The 22,152-nt window shown below is 43.9% G+C and overlaps 1 protein-coding gene across 2 annotated transcripts in view; it reads right to left on the bottom strand.

Annotated features, from left to right (window-relative positions):
- The window catches only part of MFSD14B (major facilitator superfamily domain containing 14B), a 51,499-nt gene extending 49,516 nt beyond the window's left edge, over positions 1-1,983 (bottom strand). Inside the window, exon 1 of one of the 2 annotated variants that reach the window (XR_014817155.1) lies at positions 1,595-1,983. Coding sequence is in view for 1 of the 2 variants with exons in the window: in NM_001243400.1 (NP_001230329.1) it covers positions 1,595-1,702 (108 nt within the window). In the remaining variant the exon portion in view is untranslated. The remainder of the gene's footprint in view (positions 1-1,594) is intronic. The other variant, NM_001243400.1, reaches the window with a different exon arrangement.
- Between the last annotated feature and the right edge of the window lie 20,169 nt (positions 1,984-22,152).

The following is a 22,152-nucleotide window of genomic DNA, read 5'->3' on the forward strand; positions in this document are numbered from 1 at the left end:
TATGCTATAATGCTTCACCCTGCCAGGTTTCCTTTTTATACTATAAGTCAAGGAGAACCAATGAAAATATTTAAAGACAGTAGAAATGATCATATTTACATGTTATATCACACTAATCAACACTGTGGAGAGGAGGATCTGGCAGTTTGGTTTTGTTTAGTGAGCAAGATGATGACAAATCTACTTTTTATATAATCAAAATGAGGAATTTCTGCTGTGGCACAGTGGGTTAAGAATCCCACTGCAGAGGCTCGGGTACCTGCGGAGGCGAGGGTTCTGATCCCCACTCTGCACAGTGGGTTAACAATCAGCATTGCTGTAGCTATGGCATAGGTGGCAGCTGCAGCTGGAATCCAATCCCTAGCCCAGGAACTTCATGTGCCCCTGGTGTGACCATTAAAAAACAACAACAAAAAACCGAGAAAAACTAATTCTATAGAATTTCCCTCCACGTACCAAAAAAAAACCTCCCCACTTTCCAGAAGTCGTATCTTTGAAATAAGGAACCCCTAATGTTTTTTTGTTCCCCAAAAAATATGAAGTCACTTGGGAGTTCCCTGCTGGCCCAGGGTTAAGCATCTAGCATTGTCACTGCTGTGGATTCAATTTCTGGCCTGGAAACGTCGACAGGCCACTGGCAAAGCCGGAAAAAAAAGAAAAAAAGAAGTCCCTTGGGCAGGAGGGGGTCTTTAACATCATTTAGCATTTTTAAAAGCAAATTAAAATACATAAGCTAAACAATACATAAAATTTGAAGCCGATTGCACATAATTTTCCTAAAATTTCTATTTTTCCATAAAAAAGTCTCCCTGACATTAGTTTCTATTCACTGTAACGTTTTTATATTTCCTGTCCTTACCAGGCCAAAAAAAAAAAAAAAAATCTTTAAGAAACGACAGACTTATGCATATGCATACACCAAAGCGCCACTGACAAAGCCTGTTACGCCGAATCCAGGCCAATTAAACCAGTGCTTCGGAAGCATCTGAATCTCACGTGAAATTAGAAAAAAAGAGATTGGCCTCCCTCAACACGCTCCTCAGCCGAGCCCTGGGATCCTCAGCTTTCCTCTGAAATCCTGCTCACCAACTGCTTCTGCGACCGCCTAGGGAACCATGAAGGAACAGGAAGGCGCTGCCCAACTTCCCGGTCCAGGGCCCAAGGACGGTTCTAAAGGCTCTCTACCTATCTTCTAGGTAGGCTCAAGCCAGAAGTGCACCATGAAAATACTATCTACTGTCACACCTAGAGAGGATTCTAAAAGAATCAGATTACTTATATTCACGATCCCACGTCGTGTGTCTTTTGAAACAATAACTAAGTCGCCTAAATTTCTGTCTAACGATGAGCAGCGCTAAGAAAGCCTAGTAGTGATGAAATCGGCTACCTGACTCGGGAAAAGGACAGGCTTTCCAAGAACCAGAGCTCCTGCCCAGAGCCGAGACAGGTCAGCGTCTCCTCACCTCCAGGGTACCCAGGCCCCCGCCCCGCCCCGCCCGAGGCGTCCCAGGACTCCGGCCGCCACCCCGCCCCACCTCCCCTGACTCTGGGCTTCGGGCTAAGCAATGCGGTGCGACTCCGTGCCCGCGCTCACCGTGCTGCCGCCAGGGGACCGCGCACCCGCGCGCTTCTCCGGCATGGCTCCCACCTCGGGCTCCGACGCCGCCGTCTTCTGTGGCTCGGGTGGCGGCTCCGCGTTCATGCCGCGTCCATGCCCCCGCCGGCTCGGGGCGCTTCGGGACTACGGAGACGCCGCAAAGGCGGCGGCGGGGCCCGCGTTCTCATGGGCACCGCGGCCCGCGGGTCTGACGGTGGCGCCAGTGGAGACGCCAAGGGCCGTAAGGGCTGCCGAGGTCGGAGCCTCAGAGGAGGAGAAGCGAGGAGGGCAGCTGCAGGGGCCAGTCGCCACAGCTCCCGCACCGAAAGCGATTCAGGGAGCTGCCAGGCGCGTCAGCGACCGCCCTGGGGAAGTCAGGAGGCCCCGCGCCGGCCCGGCCCCGCCCCCGCTTCCCTACTGGTTCGCTCCGGGGGAAGCGGCCCCGCCCGAGATCTCTGCTCCCGCCACAAGCTCACAGCCAGCGCCCAAAGCCTCCAGGAGCCCCCCTCCCACTTCAGGGCCCGCCTCCAGGTCTCCCGGGCCGCCTAGGCGTCGGGACTCCGCAGCGCGCCGGAAGTGCGTCACTGCCCAGGGCCCGCAATTGTATTTTCTTTTCGCTGGGACGGTACCGGGGCTGGCGAATTGGGAGCTTTGAATGCAGGGATTTCTTCTTGTAGAGATTGCATTTCTGATCTTGGTTTGGCCTAGAGATGGCACGTTCTGACAGAAAACAGAGCCCTCAGGGCTGGAATCCGGAATTAGGGAAGTGTCATATGCGCTGTACCTGACACTTTTTTTTTGGAATGTTCTGTTCCTCTTCCAAATCTAAACAGAAGCCGATGAAGAGCTTCACCTGGACTGTGGGATTCATGGGACGGACAGTCTTAGGAAACACAGAGATCCCTGTTCCACTCCAGAGCTGCTTGATGGTACGAACGCGGTGAATATGAACAAAAGTGTCAGATCTTGTTTGGCTAAGGTGCTGATGTACCCGAAATCAACTAACACTAATCATGGCTCCATAAAAAAAAGTCCGAAAAGGACTTTGTGGATACCGCAACCTATTCTGCAAATACTTCAAAAGTAAAGCAGCTTGGCTAAAGAGCTAATGTAACAGATACGACCTGCTCCGCAAATGTGGGGTACAAAAATGGTCAGAATGTTTTTTCCTCTTAGGTGTTTAAGCATTCAGTGCCTCCTTGAAAGAAGTAAAATACTTTGAAATTCTTAAGAACTTATGTCTTCCTCCTTTTTTTTTTTTTTTTTTTTTTTTTTTTTTGTCTTTTTGCCATTTCTAGGACCACTTCTGCAGCATATGGAGGTTCCTTCCCAGCTAGGGGTCTAATCGGAGCTGTGGCCGCCGGACTACACCAGAGCCACAGCAACGGGGATCCGAGCCATGTCTGTGACCTACACCACAGCTCACGGCAGCTCCGGATCCTTAACCCAGGGATCGAACCTGAAACCTCATGGTTCCTAGTCGGATTCATTAACCACTGAGATGTCTTCCTCTTTCTTAAAGAGACCCAAGTGGACTTAATTGGTGAAGGGAATGAGTCCAGTCATTTCACTATTGACTTGCATCTTATACTGTTATTGTTGCAAACAGGTCTTTACAAGCCTAAGGATTTATTTGCTTTCCTATAGTGTATCTATTGGCTTAGGTCCCTTCCATGCCTTGCGCTGGTATCAGGTAGCTCGGGGTGCAATAATGAAATAACATCGACTGGATGGCTTAAACAACAGAAATTTCTTACAGTTCTGGAGACTGGCAGTCTGAGCTCAGCATCAGCAGGTCAGATTCTGATGAGATCTTTCTTCCTAGCTTGCAGATGGCTGCCTCACTGTGTCCTCACATGAGCAAAAGAGCAAGCTCTCCTGACCTCATCTAAGCCTATTTACCTCCCAAAGGTCCCAGCTCCAAATTCCATTACATTGAGGGTTAGGGCTTCAACATACAGATTTTGGGAAGACAGTTAAGTCCACAGTTCTTGGTGTACTAAGTCACAGATTCATTGATGCTCACTGATTACACACTGCTTCCCAAAGCATACTGATGTATAAAAGCAACTTTTCCTGAAAACACAGACGTTCTTTTCTTGAGCTTAGGTAATCTACCTAGACTGCCCCTTCTATTAGGGACTTTACTGCTAGTTGTTCTTGACTGAAGACTTTTTAGTTGGCACTAAGAATCGATGGGATTTTAGAAGTCACCAGCCTTGAATTGACAGTGGGAAATTCCCCCAACAATACCTCAGGCCAGTTGTTCCCTACCCTTGTTCTTAAATATAGACAGAGAAGAGGATATGTTAAATTGAACCAATCTATTTATGGATAGCTGTCATATCTTGGAATTATGTCCTTTTATTTATTTATTTACTTATTTTGCTTTTTGGGCCACACCTGAAGCACATGGAAGTTCTCAGGCTAGGCATAAAATCCAAGCTACAGCTTCCGGCCTATACCACAGCCACAGCAACACAGGATCCAAGACACCTCTGCAACCTACAACAGCTCAGCAATGCCAGATCCTTTACCCACTAAGTGAGGCAGGGATCAAACCTGAATCCTTATGGATACTAGTCAGGTTCATAAACCGCTGAGCCACAGGGAGAACTCTGGAAGGATATCCTTTTATTAAGCCAAAACCCGCCTATTCCAGCCATGCTTTGATTCTGCCTTCTATACCTATATAAAAATGTCTTAATTCTGCTTTTTGAAATGCCAAGATGAACCTGTCCTCTTTCTTTTTTTTTTTTTTTTTTTTTTGTCTTTTTTGCTATTTCTTTGGGCCGCTCCCACGGCATATGGAGGTTCCCAGGCTAGGGGTCCAATCAAAGCCGTAGCCGCCAGCCTACGCCAGAGCCACAGCAACGCGGGATCCGAGCCGCATCTGCAACCCACACCACAGCTCACAGCAACGCCGGATCGTTAACCCACTGAGCAAGGGCAGGGACTGAACCCGCAACCTCATGGTTCCTAGTCGGATTCGTTAACCACTGCTCCACGACGGGAACTCCTGTCCTCTTTCTTGATTACCCTCCAAATACATACCAATTTATGAAAATCCCAATTAAAATGCATTGCCAAAAATATAACACTGTAAGTAGTATTTGATGATGGCACTGTGAGGCCTGGTTGCTTGATTTACAGAGTCATAAAAATAATTTTTAGAAGATGAATTGTCTGTTGCATATGTTGACAGTTATACCATAGGAACTAAAGAGACCCTTATTACCTTCTGCACTAATCAAGGTCAAAGACCTGGGATTCCACGTAATTTCATTCAACATCCTAGGCTCTAAAAATAATGGCTGAAAGATATATGTGTTATGGTATTTGGAAAACTGGATATCAATATGCAAACCATGAAATTGGACCCTTGTCTTACTCAATACATAAAAATTAATGCAAAGTGGATGAACATCTCAAACATAAGAGCTGCAACTGGGAGTTTCATTGTGGCACAGCGTAAACAAACCCAAATAGTACCCATGAGGTTTCAGGTTCAATCCCTGGCTGTGCTGAGTGGGTTAAGGATCAGGCATTGCCGTGGGCTGAGGTATAGGTCTCAGATGCGACTTGCATCTGGCGTTGCTGTGGCTGTGGACAGCAGCTGCAGTTTCAATTGGACCACTAGCCTGGGAACTTCCATATGCCACGGCCCTTAAAAAATAAAATAAAAAAGACCTGAAACTTTAAAACTTCTGAAAAAAAAGTAGAGGAAAAATCTGGGCAAATTTTTTTTTTTGATATGACACCAAAACTACAGGCCACAAAGCAAAATTAGACAAGTGGGATTGCATATAAAGCTTTTGCACAGCAAAGGAAATAATCAACAAAATGAAAAAGGAAACCTCTGAATGGGAAAAATATCTAAATTATATATCCAATAAGGGGTTAACATCCAAAATATATGTGGAACTTATGCAATTTAATAGCAAAAAAATAATAACCTGATTAAAACATGGGAAATCTGGAACCTAACCCTAACCCTAACCCTAATATATGGCATAAATGAAGCTTTCCACAGAAAAGAAACTCATGGACTGGGAGAACAGATTTGTGGTTGCAAAGGGAGAGGGGGAGGAAGTGGGATGGACTGGGAGACGGGTTAATAGATGCAGACTGTATTTGGAGTGAATAATTGATGAGATCCTGCTGTATAGCACAGGGAACTATATCTAGTCACTTATGATGGAAGACGATGGATGATCATGTGAGAAAAAGAATGTGTGTATATGTGTGACTCAGTCACTTTGCTGTACAGTAGAAATTGACAGAACACTGCAAACCAACTATAATGGGAAAAATAAAAATCATTTTTAAAAAATGGGCAAAAGACTTAAGTATACATTCTCAAAAGAAAACATTCAAATGACCAACAAGTATGTGAAAAGATGCTCAACTTCACTAATCATCAAGGAAATGCAAATCAAAACCACAATGAAGTATCACTTCAATACTGTTAGGATGGCTATTATAAAAAAGACCAAAAGAAGGAGTTCCCCAGTGGCTCAGCAGTTTAAGAATCCAGCATTGTCACTCGTTCAGGTCACTGCTGTGTCGTGGCTTCGATTCTGGCCAGGGAACTTGTGCATGCTGCGGGAATGGCCAGAAAAAAAAGAGAAAAGTCAAAAAAAAAAAAAAAACCTCACAAACCCAAGTGTTGCAAAAATATGGATAAAACTTGTACACTGCTGGTGGGAATGTAAACTGGTACAGACAATGTAGAAAACAGAATAGAATTTCCCCTAAAAAATAAAAAACAGAACTGTCATATAATCTAGCAATGCCACTCCTGGGTATATATCTAAAAGAATCTCAAGAATCCATATATCTAGGAGTTCCTGTCGTGGCTCAGTGGTTAACGAATCTGACTAGGAACCAGAGGTTGTGGATTCAATCCCTGGCCTCACTCAGTGGGTTAAGGATCTGGCATTGCCGTGATCTGTGGTATAGGTTGCAGACAAGGCTTGGATCTGGCGTTGCTGTAGCTGTGGTGTAGGCCGGCACCTACAGCTACAATTAGACCCCTAGCCTGGGAACCTCCATATGCCGTGGGTGTGGCCCTAGAAAAGGCAAAAAAAGACAAACAAGAAAAAAAGAATCTATATATCTAAAATCAGAATCTTAAAGAGATATCTGCACTTCCAAGTTTATTGCAGCAGTTTTCATAATAGGCAAGATATGGAAACAACCTGTATATTCATCTTCAGATAATTATTTTTAAAAATGTTTAAAGAAGAAAATATATATGCAATATTATTCATAATTTTAAAAGATGTAAATGTACTCACTTATGACAAGATGGATGAGCTTGGAGGACATTATGCTAAGTGAAATAAGCCAAGCACAGAAAGACAAGTACTGCACTTGTATGTCCTCTTCTATGTGGAATCCAAAATCACCAAACTCCTAGAAGCAGTGAATAGAATGGTGGTGTCCAGGGGCTTGGGGGAAGAGGATATTGGAGATATTTATCAGGAGTATAATGTTTCAGTTATGCAGGGTAAGTTCTGAAGACCTGATGTACAGCAGTGTGACTGTTATTATCAATACTGTATTGTGTTCTTGAATTTTGCTAAGAAGGTTGATCTTAAGTGTTCTCATCACAAAAAGAGAAAGAAAATGGTAACTGTGTAGGGAGATGGATATGTTAAATATCTTGCTTGGGATAAACATTTCATAATCTATATGAATATCGAAACATGAATTGAGGAAGTTCTCTTGTGGATCAGTAGGTTAAGGCTCTGATGTTACCCATGCAGCTATGGGTGAGGCTGAAATTGCAGCACGGTTTTGATTACTGGCCCAGGAACTTCCAGGTGCCATGAGTGCAGAAAAAAAAAAATCAGTAGAACAATGTTAATTTTTGTAATTTTTATTCATCAATTCTACTTCATTTGGAGTTTCTGCTGTGGTACAATGGGAGAGCTGTGTCTTGGGAGCCCTGAGGTGCAGGTTTGATTCACAGCCTGGCACAGGGTTAAGGATCTGGAGTTGTCACAGCTATGGCTTAGGTCACAACTGCAGCTTGGATCTGATCCCTGGCCTGGCCTGGGAACTCCATATGCCTCAGGGAATCCAAAAAAAAGAAAGAACTATACCTCAATAAAGCTGGAGAAAAAGTTAATAAAAAATAATAAAGTTTAATTAAAAAAAAAAAAGACTGAGTGTTCTCTTGTGGCGCAGCAGGTTAAGGATCCAGCATTGTCACTGCAGCAGCTTGGGTGGCTGCTATGAGACAGGTTCAGTCCTTGGCCCAGAAAAACTTCCACATGCCACGGATGCAGCCAAAAAAAAAACCACGAACAAACAAACAAACAAACAAACATATTTGTTAATTAATTAAAAAGTAAATTTAAAAAACTTTTTAAGACTCTTAAACACACTGTATGGTTTACTGAAGTGAAAGCATATAGATTGAAATCAGCAAAGATAAAAGGTGCATAGGGCAGAGTTCAGGAAAGACCGTGCACAACTTTCCAGTTGTCTTCTTTGAGTGGGTCCCATGAACACTGCTTAATTAGCCCAGCAACAACATGTAACAATGCACACAAAGCTTCCTAAGCCTTGATATCCAAGGTTTTTATTGGGTTCAGTCACATAGCATGAAGCACCAAGTGACTGACCTTAGATACACAGTCCTCAGCCCCTCCAGAGATGAAATTGGTACCAGATAGCCCAAAGCCCCCATCATAAATCACATTGTTAGCATCGACTTCCTAGCACACCCCAAGGCCCCAGGAACACAAAGCCATTCTTATCAGGCTTATAGTGATATTCCAAGGGCTTAGAGGTTATCTCCCAGAAGCCAGTCAAGGGCCAAACATTTGTTTGGAGTAGGTAGGCTTTGGGCAACCCAGGCCTACTGAGTTGATCCTTTACTGCACAAAATCTAATAAAATAAACTACTTAAATGTGATTGCTTCTTAACAAAATGTTTTATAATGCGTGCTGGAACCAAGATTCTTGCTACTCCATTTGTCACCTCTAGAAGTAAATGGTCAGGTTAATAAGGATACCCCCATGGCATTAACTGACTCAAACAATTAGGGATGGGAGAATAGAGACAGGCAGAAGTAGGTGAAGACATGCATGCCATCAAGAAGCAGACAGTCTAATAGAAGAGACTGTGATTTAAAAAAACAAACACTGGCTATTAGTGGCACAGTGGGTTAAGGATCCAGCATTGCCACAGCTACAGCTTAGGTCTCGAATTCAGCTCGGATCTGATCTCTGGCCCAGGAACTCCATGTGCTGTGGGGTGGACCAAAAAAGAAAAAAAAAAAAAACAATTAAAAATTAAAATAAAATCAGCCCAAATTTAAAAAAAAAAACAACATTATGTATATAGGAACAAAGTTAAGAATGAGACCATATATTTTCCACTGGGAAAAATGCAAGGGTGAAGACAGTGAAGCAACATCTTTAGGGTACTGAAAGAAGAAAAAATGTCAACTTCGATCTAGAACTCTATCATTATTTTGTTGTTCAAATTGTTCCATCTTCATCCATTGGGTGCTCTTTCAATTTTTCTCCTGTGTCCTTTTGAGAAATCACTTCTTTTCCCCTTCAGAACATTATTAATTTCTGACACTAGAGATGCTCCAGGCTCATTTTGTATTTTCTCAGCCCAGCCCTAGAATCAGCCATTTCTGGTTGCTTTTATTAAAGAGAGATTCTCAGATACCAAGATTTGGGTGGTGGGTGTGTTTTGCTACTGAGATATCATTGCCTTCAGGCCCTTCCATATGCACACATCTATATTTATTTCTGTATTTGCCTGTTGTTTGAAATGATTCACTTCAGTTGACTTTTTTTTTCATGGAAAACAATCATTTACTTAATTTTTATAATTCTTTACATTCTGCAAAGCCTTCCATTTGGCAAATCTGGCCAAAAGGCAAATGTGATTTACCCACTAGAAAAAAAAGTATGTTAGGCTATTAGGTATACTAGAATGATTCAGAATCAAATGGAGTGGTCAAATATTTCATGAGAAAGGATGGAATTTGGAATTCCCATTGTGGCTCAGCAGTAACAAACCCAACTAATATCCATGAGGATATAGCTTCCATCCCTGGCCTTGCTCAGGGTATTAAGGATCTGGCGTTCCCATGATCTGTGGTATAGGTTGAAGACGTGGCTCGGATCCCAAGTTGCTATGGTATAGGCCAGCAGTTGTAGCTCTGATCTGACCCTTAGCCTGGGAACTTCCATATGCCGCAGGTTTGGCCCTAAAAAGCACAAAAAAGAAAAGGAAAGACAGGATGGAATGTTGAGTGTCCCAGGCAGATAAAGAGTTTCTCCTGCAATGTATGTGAACTATATAAAAAGTTAGAAATTAAAGACTTCTCCCTTGCCCTATTTTTGCTCCACATGCTGGATAGTTGTTGGTGCTGCCTGATATAATCTCTATGCCTAAAGCAGTAATTATTGCTCATATGGGTCAGCTCCTCCTCCTCCTTGCCACCTCCTGATGATCAGTTATTAAATGTCACTTTTGCCTTTTCTTACCTCCTACCTCTTTCCCTACTCCTACATCCAAGCAGCTATCATGTCCTATACATTCTATATGTCCAATCATTCTGCACCAGCTCATTCCTACTGACACTACTACAGTTTATCTCTTCAACTCTCAGTAGTTTAATGTCTTTATCTTTGGGTTCACGTCAACCTATGCATGCACTTTTCAAACAAACTTTGTCTTTCTAATACAAATCCATCTTTTTTTCTCTCTTCTTTTTGGCTGCCCCATGGCATATGGAGTTCCTGGGCCAGGGATCAGATCCGAGTTGCAGGCTGTGGGTCAAACCTTTGTCCCAGGGCTCCCAAGATCCACCAATCCCACTGCACCACAGTGGGAACTCCTAATTCCTTATTATGCGATATCCTGGAAAATATATTTTTTCTATCTATAAACTAATGATAAAGCAATTTAAATGTCAATTTAAATGTATGTGAGGTTGGATAGATTTCATTTGTTTGTTTAATGTGGTTTTAAGAGACAACAAGCAAAAAAGGAAAAAAAAAACACTGAAAACCGCTGTCTGGGAAGAAAATTTTAGACAGCCTAATTCCAGCTGAACTCACAGCCAAGACACTTATCTTTTTGATGTCAACTCACTGAGCTTTGTGGAGTGCTCCTTGTTTGGTGCGGCCTCTCCCTTCAGCTTGGTCACCTGACCATGGTTCTGTTAATTTGATTTTAGCACTCTGTTGGCTCAAAATTCACCTGAGTTCCCCTTGTGGCTCAGCGGAAACGAATCTGACTAGTAACCATGCGGATACAGGTTCAATCCCTGGCTTTGCTCAGTGGGTTAAGGATCCAGCGTAGCCATGAGCTGTGGTGTAGGTCGCAGACAAGGCTCAGATCCTCGGATACTGTGTTGCTGCGGCTGTGGCTTAGGCCGGTAGCTGTGGCTACGGCTTCAATTCAGCCCCTAGCCCAGGAGCTTCCATATGCTATGGGTGTGGCCCTAAAAAACAAAGAAACAAACTCACCTTTCTATTAACATATGATCTAGCAATCCCATTCCTGGTCATCTATCCGGAGAAAGCCATGCCTTGAAAAGATACATGTACCCCAATGTTCATTGCAGCACTATATGCAATAGCCAAGACATGGAAGCAAACTAAATGTCCATCGACAGAGAAATAGATAAAGAATATGTGATACATATATACAGTGGAATATGACTCAGCCATAAAAAGAAAGAAATAATGGCATTTGTAGCAACACAGATGCATCTAGAAATTATCATGCTAAGTGAAGTAAGTGAGAGACAAACATCATAAGCTATCACTTATACGTGGAATTTAAAAAGAGATGCAGAACAGAAACAGACCCACAGATTTTGAAAAACTTAGGTTACCAAAGGGGACAGGTTGGGTGGGGGGAGGGATGAACTGGGGGTTGGGGATGTAAATGTTCTAAAATTCAGTTATGATGATGGTTCTACAACTACAAATATAAAATTTATTGAATTAAAAAAACAGAACAAAAAACCTTCACCTTTCTATATTACTTATTGCCTCTAGCTGAATGGTTGGAAAGGTCCTAAAACCTGATCCCATCCTGGCTCCCCACGATGTATTTTTAGGAGGTATAAATCAACCAGTGCAGCTTGGATTATATTAGTATAAAATTTAGATTTCCTGGCCACTCTCCTTGCATCTGCTACTTTTTTCTTTGTGACGCCTCTTTTATTGTCCTTATTACAATTATTTGTGTACCAGACAGCCTCTCTTTCTTTGTAGAGTTTTATATTTCTGAGAAACATACTTTTTATTCTGTATCTATTAACAAAGAGTTGAATTGAAACAAATTCAACTGACTCAAATAAACCCAACTAGACTGGAAGCATCTTGAGGACAAGTCTGTGTCTTCACAATTACCAGCATCAACAAAAAGAATATTAGCACATTTATTGAGCGATAACTGAAAATCAGACTTGTACCAATTTTCATACACAGTTACTGGTGTGTCAGGACAAATCTACAGACAGTCTGCATTTAAAATTCAGAGAAACAGAGATAAAGAGATTAGTTATGGCACCCGAGGCCACACAGCCAAAGAACAGTAATGCCAGGATTCAACCTGAGGCAGAATGACCTCAGGATTCTAATTATCTTACAACTGGATTTGTAAAATGGGATGAGTACTTGAACAAAACAGCCCTTGTGTTACTGACATGGTTTCAATAGGCTTTGGGAGGATCAGGCCCAGGTGATCCACCTTGACCTGGAGTAAGAGAGGAACATTCTTCCCATCTGTGGGCTGTAGGGCAGCAGGGAGGCTGAGCCTCCACAACTAGGCTCAAAGGGCATGAGAGCATGGCAGTTCATGGCAGGCCCAAAAGTAGAAGAAAGCTTGCATTTGAGTCCACAGATGTGCCCGTAGGGACTTATTTACAAGAACAGGGGGACATCTTGGTAGGGACTGAGTATGACCAGATGCTGATGTGGTGGTGGTGGCGGCAGTGGAGCACTCAGAGTTGTGAGACTGTCACATTTGTGGTACCATTCAGGTGGTTGCATTGTTACTAACAGGCTGGGAAAGCTTAGGATAACCTGGTTTCACTCTTAATTCTTTAAGAAAGTATAAAAGTATTCCATAGTTCTCTTGAAAAGATACATGTATATCAACCTTATTAACCTTTTTTTTTTTTTTTTGTCTTTTGTCTTTTTTGGGCCACACCCATGGCATATGGAAGTTCCCAGGCTAGGGGTCGAATCAGAGCTACAGCCACTGGCCTATGCCACAGTCACAGCAACACAGGATCCGAGGATCTGAGCCTTGTCTGCGACCTACACCACAGCTCACAGCAACAATGGAACCCTTAACCCCATGAGCAAGGCCAGGGTTGGAACCTGCAGGCTCATGGATACTAGTCAGGTTCATTAACCCCTGAGCCACAAAAGACGGGAACTCCAACCTTATTTACTCTTATTTGTTTATTTGCTTGTTTGTTTTTCTTCTTTGGCTGCCCCAGGGCACACGGAGTTCCTGGGCCAAGGATCAGATCCCAGTCACAGTTTTGACCTAAATCACAGCTGTAGCAACACCAGATTCTTAACCCACTGTGCTGGGCCAGGGATCAAACCTGTGCCCTAGTGCTTCCAAGATGCCTCTGATCCCGTTGGGCCACAGTGGGAACTCCAACATTAATTACTATTTTAAATCTGCAAATAAATGATAAAGTGCTGAATTAAGTTGTCTCACATTTCCCCTTAGAACATTTTTGCTGTTAAGTGTTTTTGCCCTCCTATGTTGACTCAGCAGTTTGAAATCAGATTACAACACCATTGTAAAGCTCCAACAATGCTCCTATTATTTTCCGTTCCCACAAATTTAGCCACTAAAACCAGTATCACTTTGACCAAATGACTTCATCTCCATGGGACACAGTGTCTTTATCCATTAAGCATAAATTGTTTTCTACTTTCCTTTCATTATCTCAAAGACAGTGACAGAGGGTGTGACAATTTGAATGCTGAAAGTGGGCTACGGAAGTATTTTTGCCTTTAAGATATTATTTATCGGGTTATGATTTACTTGCTGTTAGTGACTTTTTGGTCAGAGTGCAATTCCAACTTTAGCTTTCGTAGAAATGCGTTGAATCAAGATCAATGGCCATTTGTACACTGTGTGGGAAGCTAGGGCATCTTCAACTTGAAAACTTGGCCCTATTGAAACCCATAAAACAGAGAAGATAAACTCAGAACCTAAATCACCAAAGCAGACAGATGTGCAATACATTAATAAATACACTTCAACCAAATAGATGCGCTGGAATATTACAGATAATAAATGCCGGGGCCAGCTCAGCAGGATGGGGCTGAAGAACGGGTGCTGTGGAACTTAAGGAAAAAAGGTTAACATAAAACAAGACACAGAGACATTTATCTTAAGTAGAGGTGGGAGCCAGGGGACTCAAGGTCTCAGGGACCAAGAGCCCTGCCTCAAGAATCCACACTGCTTTTATTGTGCTCTCTAGATGAGATCAAGTGAGGAGTGGCCTGATGATACAGGGTTTATTACTACTATATAAGTTCTTTTACTATTTAAAAAGCCACTTAGGGAGTTCCCGTTGTGGCGCAGTGGTTAAGAATCCGACTAGGAACCATGAGGTTGCGGGTTCGGTCCCTGCCCTTGCTCAGTGGGTTAACGATCCGGCGTTGCTGTGGGCTGTGGTGTAGGTTGCAGATGCGGCTCGGATCCTGAGTTGCTGTGGCTCTGGCATAGGCCAGCGGCTACAGCTCCGATTAGACCCCTAGCCTGGGAACCTCCATATGCGGCAGAAGTGGCCCAAAGAAATAGCAAAAAGACAAAAAATAAAATAAAAATAAAAAGCCACTTAGGTGGTAAAGGGTTAAGCCCTTACTCTGACCTCTAGGCACATAACAGTTAAGTCACTTATGCCTTTAGGTCTTTGTTCTTAAGCTTAAGTCATTTACCAGTACTGTGACTGTTTTTCCAAGAAGGAAGATGGGATAAAATAAGACAAAAAGATGGGATAAAGTAAAGAAGGACAAGATGGAGTTTTCAAGGAAACATGTCTTGGACAAATAAAATATTGAATGATCAGGGAAATTATAAGGGATTTTGTCGATTTTTCAAAGTGTGATGTAGTTTCACTGACATTGCAATAGAAGAAACTTGACAGCCTAAATGAGTTGCTTCCTGCTTTCTTCACCCCCAAATTCTCAGTAATGGAATTTCAGAGTAAGTTTTTATTTTATTTTATTATTTATTTATTTAGTTTGGCTGTGGTGTGAAGAGGCTTGATGTGGGATCTCACTCCCTGGACCAGGGATTAAACCCGAGCTGCAGCAGTGTAAGCGCCAAGTCCTAGCCACTCGACCACTAGGGAACTCCAAGTTTTTTGTTTTTGTTTTGTCTTTTTGCCATTGCTAGGGCCACTTCCCGCGGCATATGGAGGTTCCCAGGCTAGGGGTCTAATCGGAGCTGCAGCCACTGGCCTACGCTACAGCCACAGCAATGCTGCGTTAGCAACCTACACCACAGCTCACGGCAATGCCGGATCCTTAACCCACTGAGCAAGGCCAGGGATCGAAGCCACAACCTCATGGTTTCTAGTCGGAGTCATTAACCACTGCACCACGACGGGAACTCCTAGGGAACTCCAAGTTTTTAGAAATATTGTGAAGAGGATAAAATTCTTTGTACAAATGTTTCCATGAGAGTGTATTGAAAATATTTCATCATCCAGTGAGCTAGTAGTATAAACAAAAATACAAAACTTTGTGATATTTTGTATCATTGTATAATGGAAATAAAGTAATTGTGCAAACTGTACATAGTCCCATTTAATTACTAAATCTGAGCAAACTATTAATTTAATACCTTTTTTGTGTGTGTATGTGTGTATCTTTTTTTTTAGGGCCACACCCATGGCATATAGAGTTCCCAAGCTAGGGGTCTAATCAGAGCTGTAGCTTCTGGCCAATACCACAGCCACAGCAACGTGGGCTCTGAGCCATGTCTGCGACCTACAGCACAGCTCACAGCAGCACTGGATCCTTAATCCACTGAGTGAGGCCAGGGATCAAACATGCATCCTCATGGATGCTAAGTCCAATTAGTTTCCTCTGAGCCATGACAGGAAATCCCTGTCTATCTTTCTTATAGAAATCAAGTCAAGTATATAATAGCATCTCATGACATGAGCGAACAGGAGGGAAGGTGATGCTAAAACTCACCTCGTGTCTCACAACCTCTAATTATGTGACCAACTGGCCTGGTTTGCCCGGGATCGAAGGTTTCCCAAGATGTAGGACACTCAGGGCTAAAACCAGGGCTGCCCTGGGTGTACTGAGATGGGTGGACTTTTATCCACCTCTAAGTTCTTTTGAAATGTATGGAAGATTTGTACTTTTTTTTTTTTTTTTTTTTTTTTTTGCCATTTCTTGGGCTGCTCCCGCAGCATATGGAGGTTCCCAGGCTAGGGGTCCAATCGGAGCTGTAGCCACCGGCCCACGCCAGAGCCACAGCAACGCAGGATCCGAGCCAGGTCTGCAACCTGCAACGCAGGATCCGAGCCATGTCTGCAACCTACACCACAGCTCACAGCAACGCCGGATCCTTAACCCACTGAGCAAGGGAGGGACCGAACCCGCAACCTCATGGTTCCTAGTCGGATTCGTTAACCACTGCACCACGATGGGAACTCCAAGATTTGTACATTTTTATCCTAGGACTTTTCTGCTTGCGTAAAAAGCTTTCCCAGGCAGTCCCAGGGCTGCATGGTGAAGAGTTATGCTTACTCTCAGCAAGCTGCTGACTAGTTGATAAAAATGCCAACTACTGAAGCTCTAGATATGAATTCTTTTGGGGTGTAGAGATTTGTGATCACCCTGGCCTGCCTTCAACAGAAATCCTAGTAGGTCAGGTTAGCCAGAATCCCCTCTTACTGGGGTTTCCTCTCAGTAATTTTCTATCCACTGAGCTGCTTCTTGGCTATAAATTCTCACTTTTCCTTGTCATATTCTGTGTTGAACGCTGTCTCTTTCCTCTGCTACAAAACCTCATTGTAATAGCCCCTTTGACTAAAGTCTTCCTTATTATCTTTGGGGGAGGGGAGCTGCCCTGTGGCATATCAGCATATGGAGCTCCCAGGCCAAGGATCAGATCCAAGCCACAGTCTCAACAATGCTGGATCCTTAATCCACTGTGCTGGGATCAAACCTGAGTCCCAGCATTCCCAAGATGATGCCAATCCCGTTGTGCCACAGAAGGAACTCTTTCCTTACTATCTTTAACAAGTGCCATAAATATTTTTTCTTTAATAACCACACACACACACACACACACACACACACACACGCTCAATTTTATGGCTATGCAAAACATTTATCACCATATATGCATTCTTTTTTGTTGTTTTGTTTTTTTGTCATTTCTTGGGCCGCTCCTGTGGTACATGGAGGTTCCCAGGTTAGGGGTTGAATTGGAGCTATAGTCACTGGCCTACACCACAGCTCACGGCAATGCCATATCCCTAACCCACTGAGCAAGGCCAGGGATCGAACCCACAACCTCATAGTTCCCAGTCGGATTCATTAACCACTGAGCCATGATGGGAACTCCTATATATGCATTCTTATCATGAATATTTTTCTTTTTCTTTTAGTCTCCCCCCACACCCCTCCGTCTCTCCCGCCCTCTCTGTGCTCAATCAAGGAAATCAATTTGACCAATTTGGTGGTTTTTTTCTCTTCCTCTGTGCATTGATTCCCTATTGTAAGCTGGGCATTGTTCTAATCATAAGCCACATTGTGCCAAAAAGATAGGGAATAAACATTTAAACAAATAAGATCATGTAGGATACCTATAATTACAATGGAATAGATAAAAGTAGAGAATTTGTGAGGGTACCTTTACATGATGTTGGAGGTGGCCTCTCTGAAAAGCAGATCCTCTAGTTAAGATCTGAATGATTCAAAAAAAAAAAAAAAAAGACAAAAAAAAAATCTGAATGATGATGAAGCAGCAGCTCTGGGGAGACCTGAGATGTGAGCAATCAGAGCAGAAGGAACAGCCTGTGTAAGGCCCAGAAAGGAAATGAGTTTGAGGTGGCTGAGAGACAAAAGTCAGTGTGACTGGAGCCTCGTAACTAAGAGCAAGAGAGGGAAAGATGAAGCCAAGAGGTATAGCCGCCATGAGGCAATGTGCTGGAGGCCATCAAAGGTTTCAAGAATTATGCAATGGATTTTGTTTTGCAATGATTTCTCCAATTCAAGTATAGCGAATAGAGTGTAGGGGCCAGAGGAGACACAATAAGCCCAGTTGGGAGGCTGTTGCCAGGGTCCAGAGAAGTTGCAGTGGGGATAGTGAGTGACTGAATTCTCAAGTGTTGTAGAGGAGAAGTTTGATGGATGGGGTATGGGGCTGAGACAGACCGAGGAAAGTATGTGAATAGAGCATGTGGATATGCATTGTTTGAAGACACTGGGATCCAATGATGGGGCAAAGGTGAGCAGACATGAGGGATGGTCTGGAGGTCAGAGTGGGATGGCCTCAGCAAGGAAGCAAGCACCAAGTCATCTGAAAGCCAGGAGGAGCCATCACACCCTCGAGGGCAAACCCCAGGCAGCCAACATGGCCCCAAGCCATTCTTGGGAGCATCCTCGTATCTCACAGTTCGCATACATCATGGCTGATTTATCTTTCTCCAGTGAGTAGGCATTACCTTTTTTCCAATTTTTTTTTAATTTTGGATTTTTGGGGGGGGGAGGTGGGGGAGGACATAAGCAGTAAGGCTGCATATACTTTTTTCTTTTCTTTTTTTAATGGCTGCACCCATGGCATATGGAAGATCCAGGGCCAGGGACTGAATCTGAACCTGCAACCTGCATAGCTGCAACCTACACTGCAACTGCAGCAATGCCAGATCCTTTAACCCACTGTGCCAGGAACTCCCTGCATATACATTTTTTAGAGTGTCAGAAGTGGGTGGCTGGGTATAATATTAATTATCAATATAATTAATTAACAGGTCAAGTCACCTTCCAAAAATGTAGCCATGAAATCTTATGGATTTACCAATATACTACGTACAGTGTTTAATAATAAAAGTGCAGATCTTTTGGCTGAGAAGGGAGCAGAGGATGTCTTGGAGCAGAAGATGACCCAGAATTCCACATCCCTGGAGATGCTAGAAGTGACGCACCTTGCTGTCTGGTACAAGAGTTTCATCTTTGATGTCAAGAGGACTTAGCTCCTTCACTGCTATTTAAAGGAATTTCTTGGAGTTCCCGTCGTGGCGCAGTGGATAACGAATCTGACCAGGAACCATGAGGTCACAGGTTCGATCCCTGGCCTTGCTCAGTGGGTTAAGGATCCGGCATTGCTGTGAGTGTGGTGTAGGTCACAGACGCAGCTTGGATCCCGAGTTGCTGTGACTGTGGTGTAGGCCAGGGGCTACAGCTCCGATTAGACCCCTAGCCTGGGAACCTCCATATGCTGTGGGTGCGGCCCCTAGAAAAAGAAAGAAAAAAAAGAAAAAAATTTAAAAAAAACCCAAAAAACAACTTGAGAGGATGGTAGTGAAGGAACTGCAGTGATGCTCCCCACCCCGGGTGGAGGTGGAGTTGAGTTCTGAAGCAGCATCTTTCCTTTCAGTGTTTCCTCCCATGAGGTTTTAATGAGGCCTTTTAGTTTCCAGCTGGGATCAGGTCCTATTCCCTAACTCTCACTCAGATACACACAATTATTTTTTTTTATCACCTACTGCATGCCCAATAGTGTCCTGGGCACGAGGAACACTGCTGTGAACAAAGCCAGCGACCTACCCACGTGGTGTCTGTTCCATGTGTCTCCCCAACTGTGCTTTGAAGTCTTCATCAAAAGTCCTGGGCATATTGTCAAATCCAAGTTCATGTGCCCCACGCAGAGTGAGGCCAAACAAACACATCGGAGTTTGCAGCAGAGTAAGGCTGGCTGCAAAGGCCAAGCAAGGAGATTAGGCAGGTCATGCTCAGAGAGCCTAAACTCCTCTAATTAGTAATTGTCTGAATCTGCCCTTTGGAACGCAGGGAAGGTCTAGGAGGCTGATGGCCCTTTTGCTACAAACAAGAAATGGGGGAAACATAAAGGCTTTTGTCCCCAGGGGTCCTTCTTGGGTTTGGGCACTAGAGAATTTCATGTGCTAGGTGCTAGGGCAAAGTGTCATCCCCACATTTGCCTCCAACCAGAACAAAGACAATTTCTATCAAGTCCGAAACTCCTGTTGTGGAACTTTTTTTTTTGGATGTACCAGCACCATGCAGAAGTCCTGCTGGGAAATCAAACCCATGCCACAGCAGTGACAACACAAGATCCTTAACCCAACTGAGCCCCCAGGGAACTTCTACGGCACTTTTGTACCATATCCCCTGCAACTTTGGGTACCTGTACCTACAAGTACAACCAATAGGTAAGGATTGTGAGCTGGATTTGGAGAAGCTGGTCTGACCCTTATCAGAATTCCTCTCCCTGGATGTTAGGGGAGAGTACTTGCCTAGACAGAAAATTGACACTCTTCTCAGGATTGGCAGGTACTGTGCCTGGGAGCGTGTATTATGTTTTGGATCATGAGACTTTCCAGGATTCCACTCAATAGTGAAACTTCTGCAGCATATGTGTTTTTCACCATAAACCAGATGACTTTAACTTCTCTTTAATTTCTGCATAACAAAAGTGCATGCTGGAAGTCTAGGCTTTTAACAGGCCTCTGAAAGTGGGCTTGGCTCGATGGTCTTTCCTGGAGGTTGCCTAGCATTCTTGCTCTCAACTCCCTTTTTTCTTTTTTTGCTTTTTAGGGCCATACCCATGGCATATGGAGGTTCCCAGGCTAGGGGTCGAAATGGAGCTGTAGCCCCTGGCCTATGCCATAGCCACAGCCACGCAGGATCTGAGCAGTGTCTGCGACCTACACCACAGCTCATGGCAACTCCAAATCCTTAACCCACTGAGCAAGGCCAGGGATCAAAGCCGCAACCTCATGGTTCCTAGTCGGATTCATTTCCACTGGGCCACAATGGGAAATCCCTTGCTCTCAACTCTTGCGTATCACTTCTTGCTCCCTATTCTCCAGGATGATGCTATTTGCAACACGCAGTTCCTTGTTGTGGTTTTCTAAGCATCTTGGATCTGAAGGTAAGATATTGGTTGCAATATTTAATAAAACACTAATAAAGTCTTGGGAATAGAAGGACTGGAGCTCAACTTCTCTCCTAAAAACAACAAAATTCACAACTAAAGACTGAGCACTCTTCACTCAAATGGACCGGAAACCCATACCCTACTCCAGGAGAAAAAGAGGAGGCCACATCAAGAGGTAGGAGGGGCGATTTCATGATATAAACAACCCCATACTTCCCAGGTGGGAAGCTCCACAGACTGAAAACTAACTGGTTCACGGAGACTCACCTACAGGAGGGAGAGTTCTGAGCCACACATCAAACTCTCATGTGTGGGGATCTGGCACTGGGAGAAAGAGCCCCCGGAGCATCTGGCATTGAAGGCCAGTAGGGCTTGTGCGCAGGAGTTCCACAGGACTGGGGGAAACAGAGACCCCATTCTTAAAAGGCGCACACGGACTTTCACGTGCACTGGGTCCCAGGGCAGAGCAAGGTCTCTGAGGGAAGGACATTGAAGGCAAAGCTCTCGGGAATATTCAGCAGCTGCCTTCTCTGGAGGTGGCCATTCTGGGAAAATTTGGCCCCACCAGTCAGCTGCTGAGAAGCGCCAGGGCAAACAACAATCCAGGTGGCATCACAGCCCCACCCCCTCAGTCAACAGGCTACCTAAAGACCCCTCAGGCACACAGCTGCCTCTAATCCCATCCAGAGACTAAGCCCCACCCACCAGAGGGATAAGAATCTGCTCCACTACCAGGGGGCAGGCATCAGGCCCTCCCATCAGGAAGCCTACAGCAAGCCCCCATACCGACTTCAGCCACAAGGGGGACAGACACCAGAAGTAAGAGAGGCTACAACTCTATTAGTTATAAAAAGGTCACCACACCAAAAGCCTATACAAATGAAAAGACAGAGAACTCGAACTCAGATGAGGGAGAAAGGAAAAACCCCAGAAAACCAGCTAAGCCATGAGGAGATTCTTAGCCTCCAGGAAAAAGACTTTAGACTGTTGATGCTGAAGATGATGCAAGACATTGGAAATAAACTGGAGGCAAAGATGGATAACTTACAGGAAACACTGAGCAAAGAGATACAAGATAGAAAACTTAAACAAGAAGAGATGCAGAACACAATAACTGAAATAAAAAATTCACTAGAAGCAGCCAACAGCAGAATACAGGAGGCAGAAGAACGAATAAGCGAGGTGGAGGACAGATTAGTAGAAATTATGGATGCAGAACAGAAAAGAGAAGAAAGATTGAAAACAAATGAAGAGAGTCTCAGAAAACTCTGGGACAACGTGAAATGCACCAACATCCGTATTACAGGGGTGCCAGAAGGAGAAGAGAGAGAGAAGGAGACAGGAAAAATATTCTGAGAGATAATAGCCAAAAACTTCCCTA

This window comes from Sus scrofa, chromosome 10, assembly GCF_054392235.1.
Source record: "Sus scrofa isolate SSC_HxYL_T2T_F1_AM1 chromosome 10, Sscrofa_HxYL_maternal_Yorkshire_Landrace_v2.0, whole genome shotgun sequence".
NCBI classification, from domain to species: Eukaryota; Metazoa; Chordata; class Mammalia; order Artiodactyla; family Suidae; genus Sus; species Sus scrofa.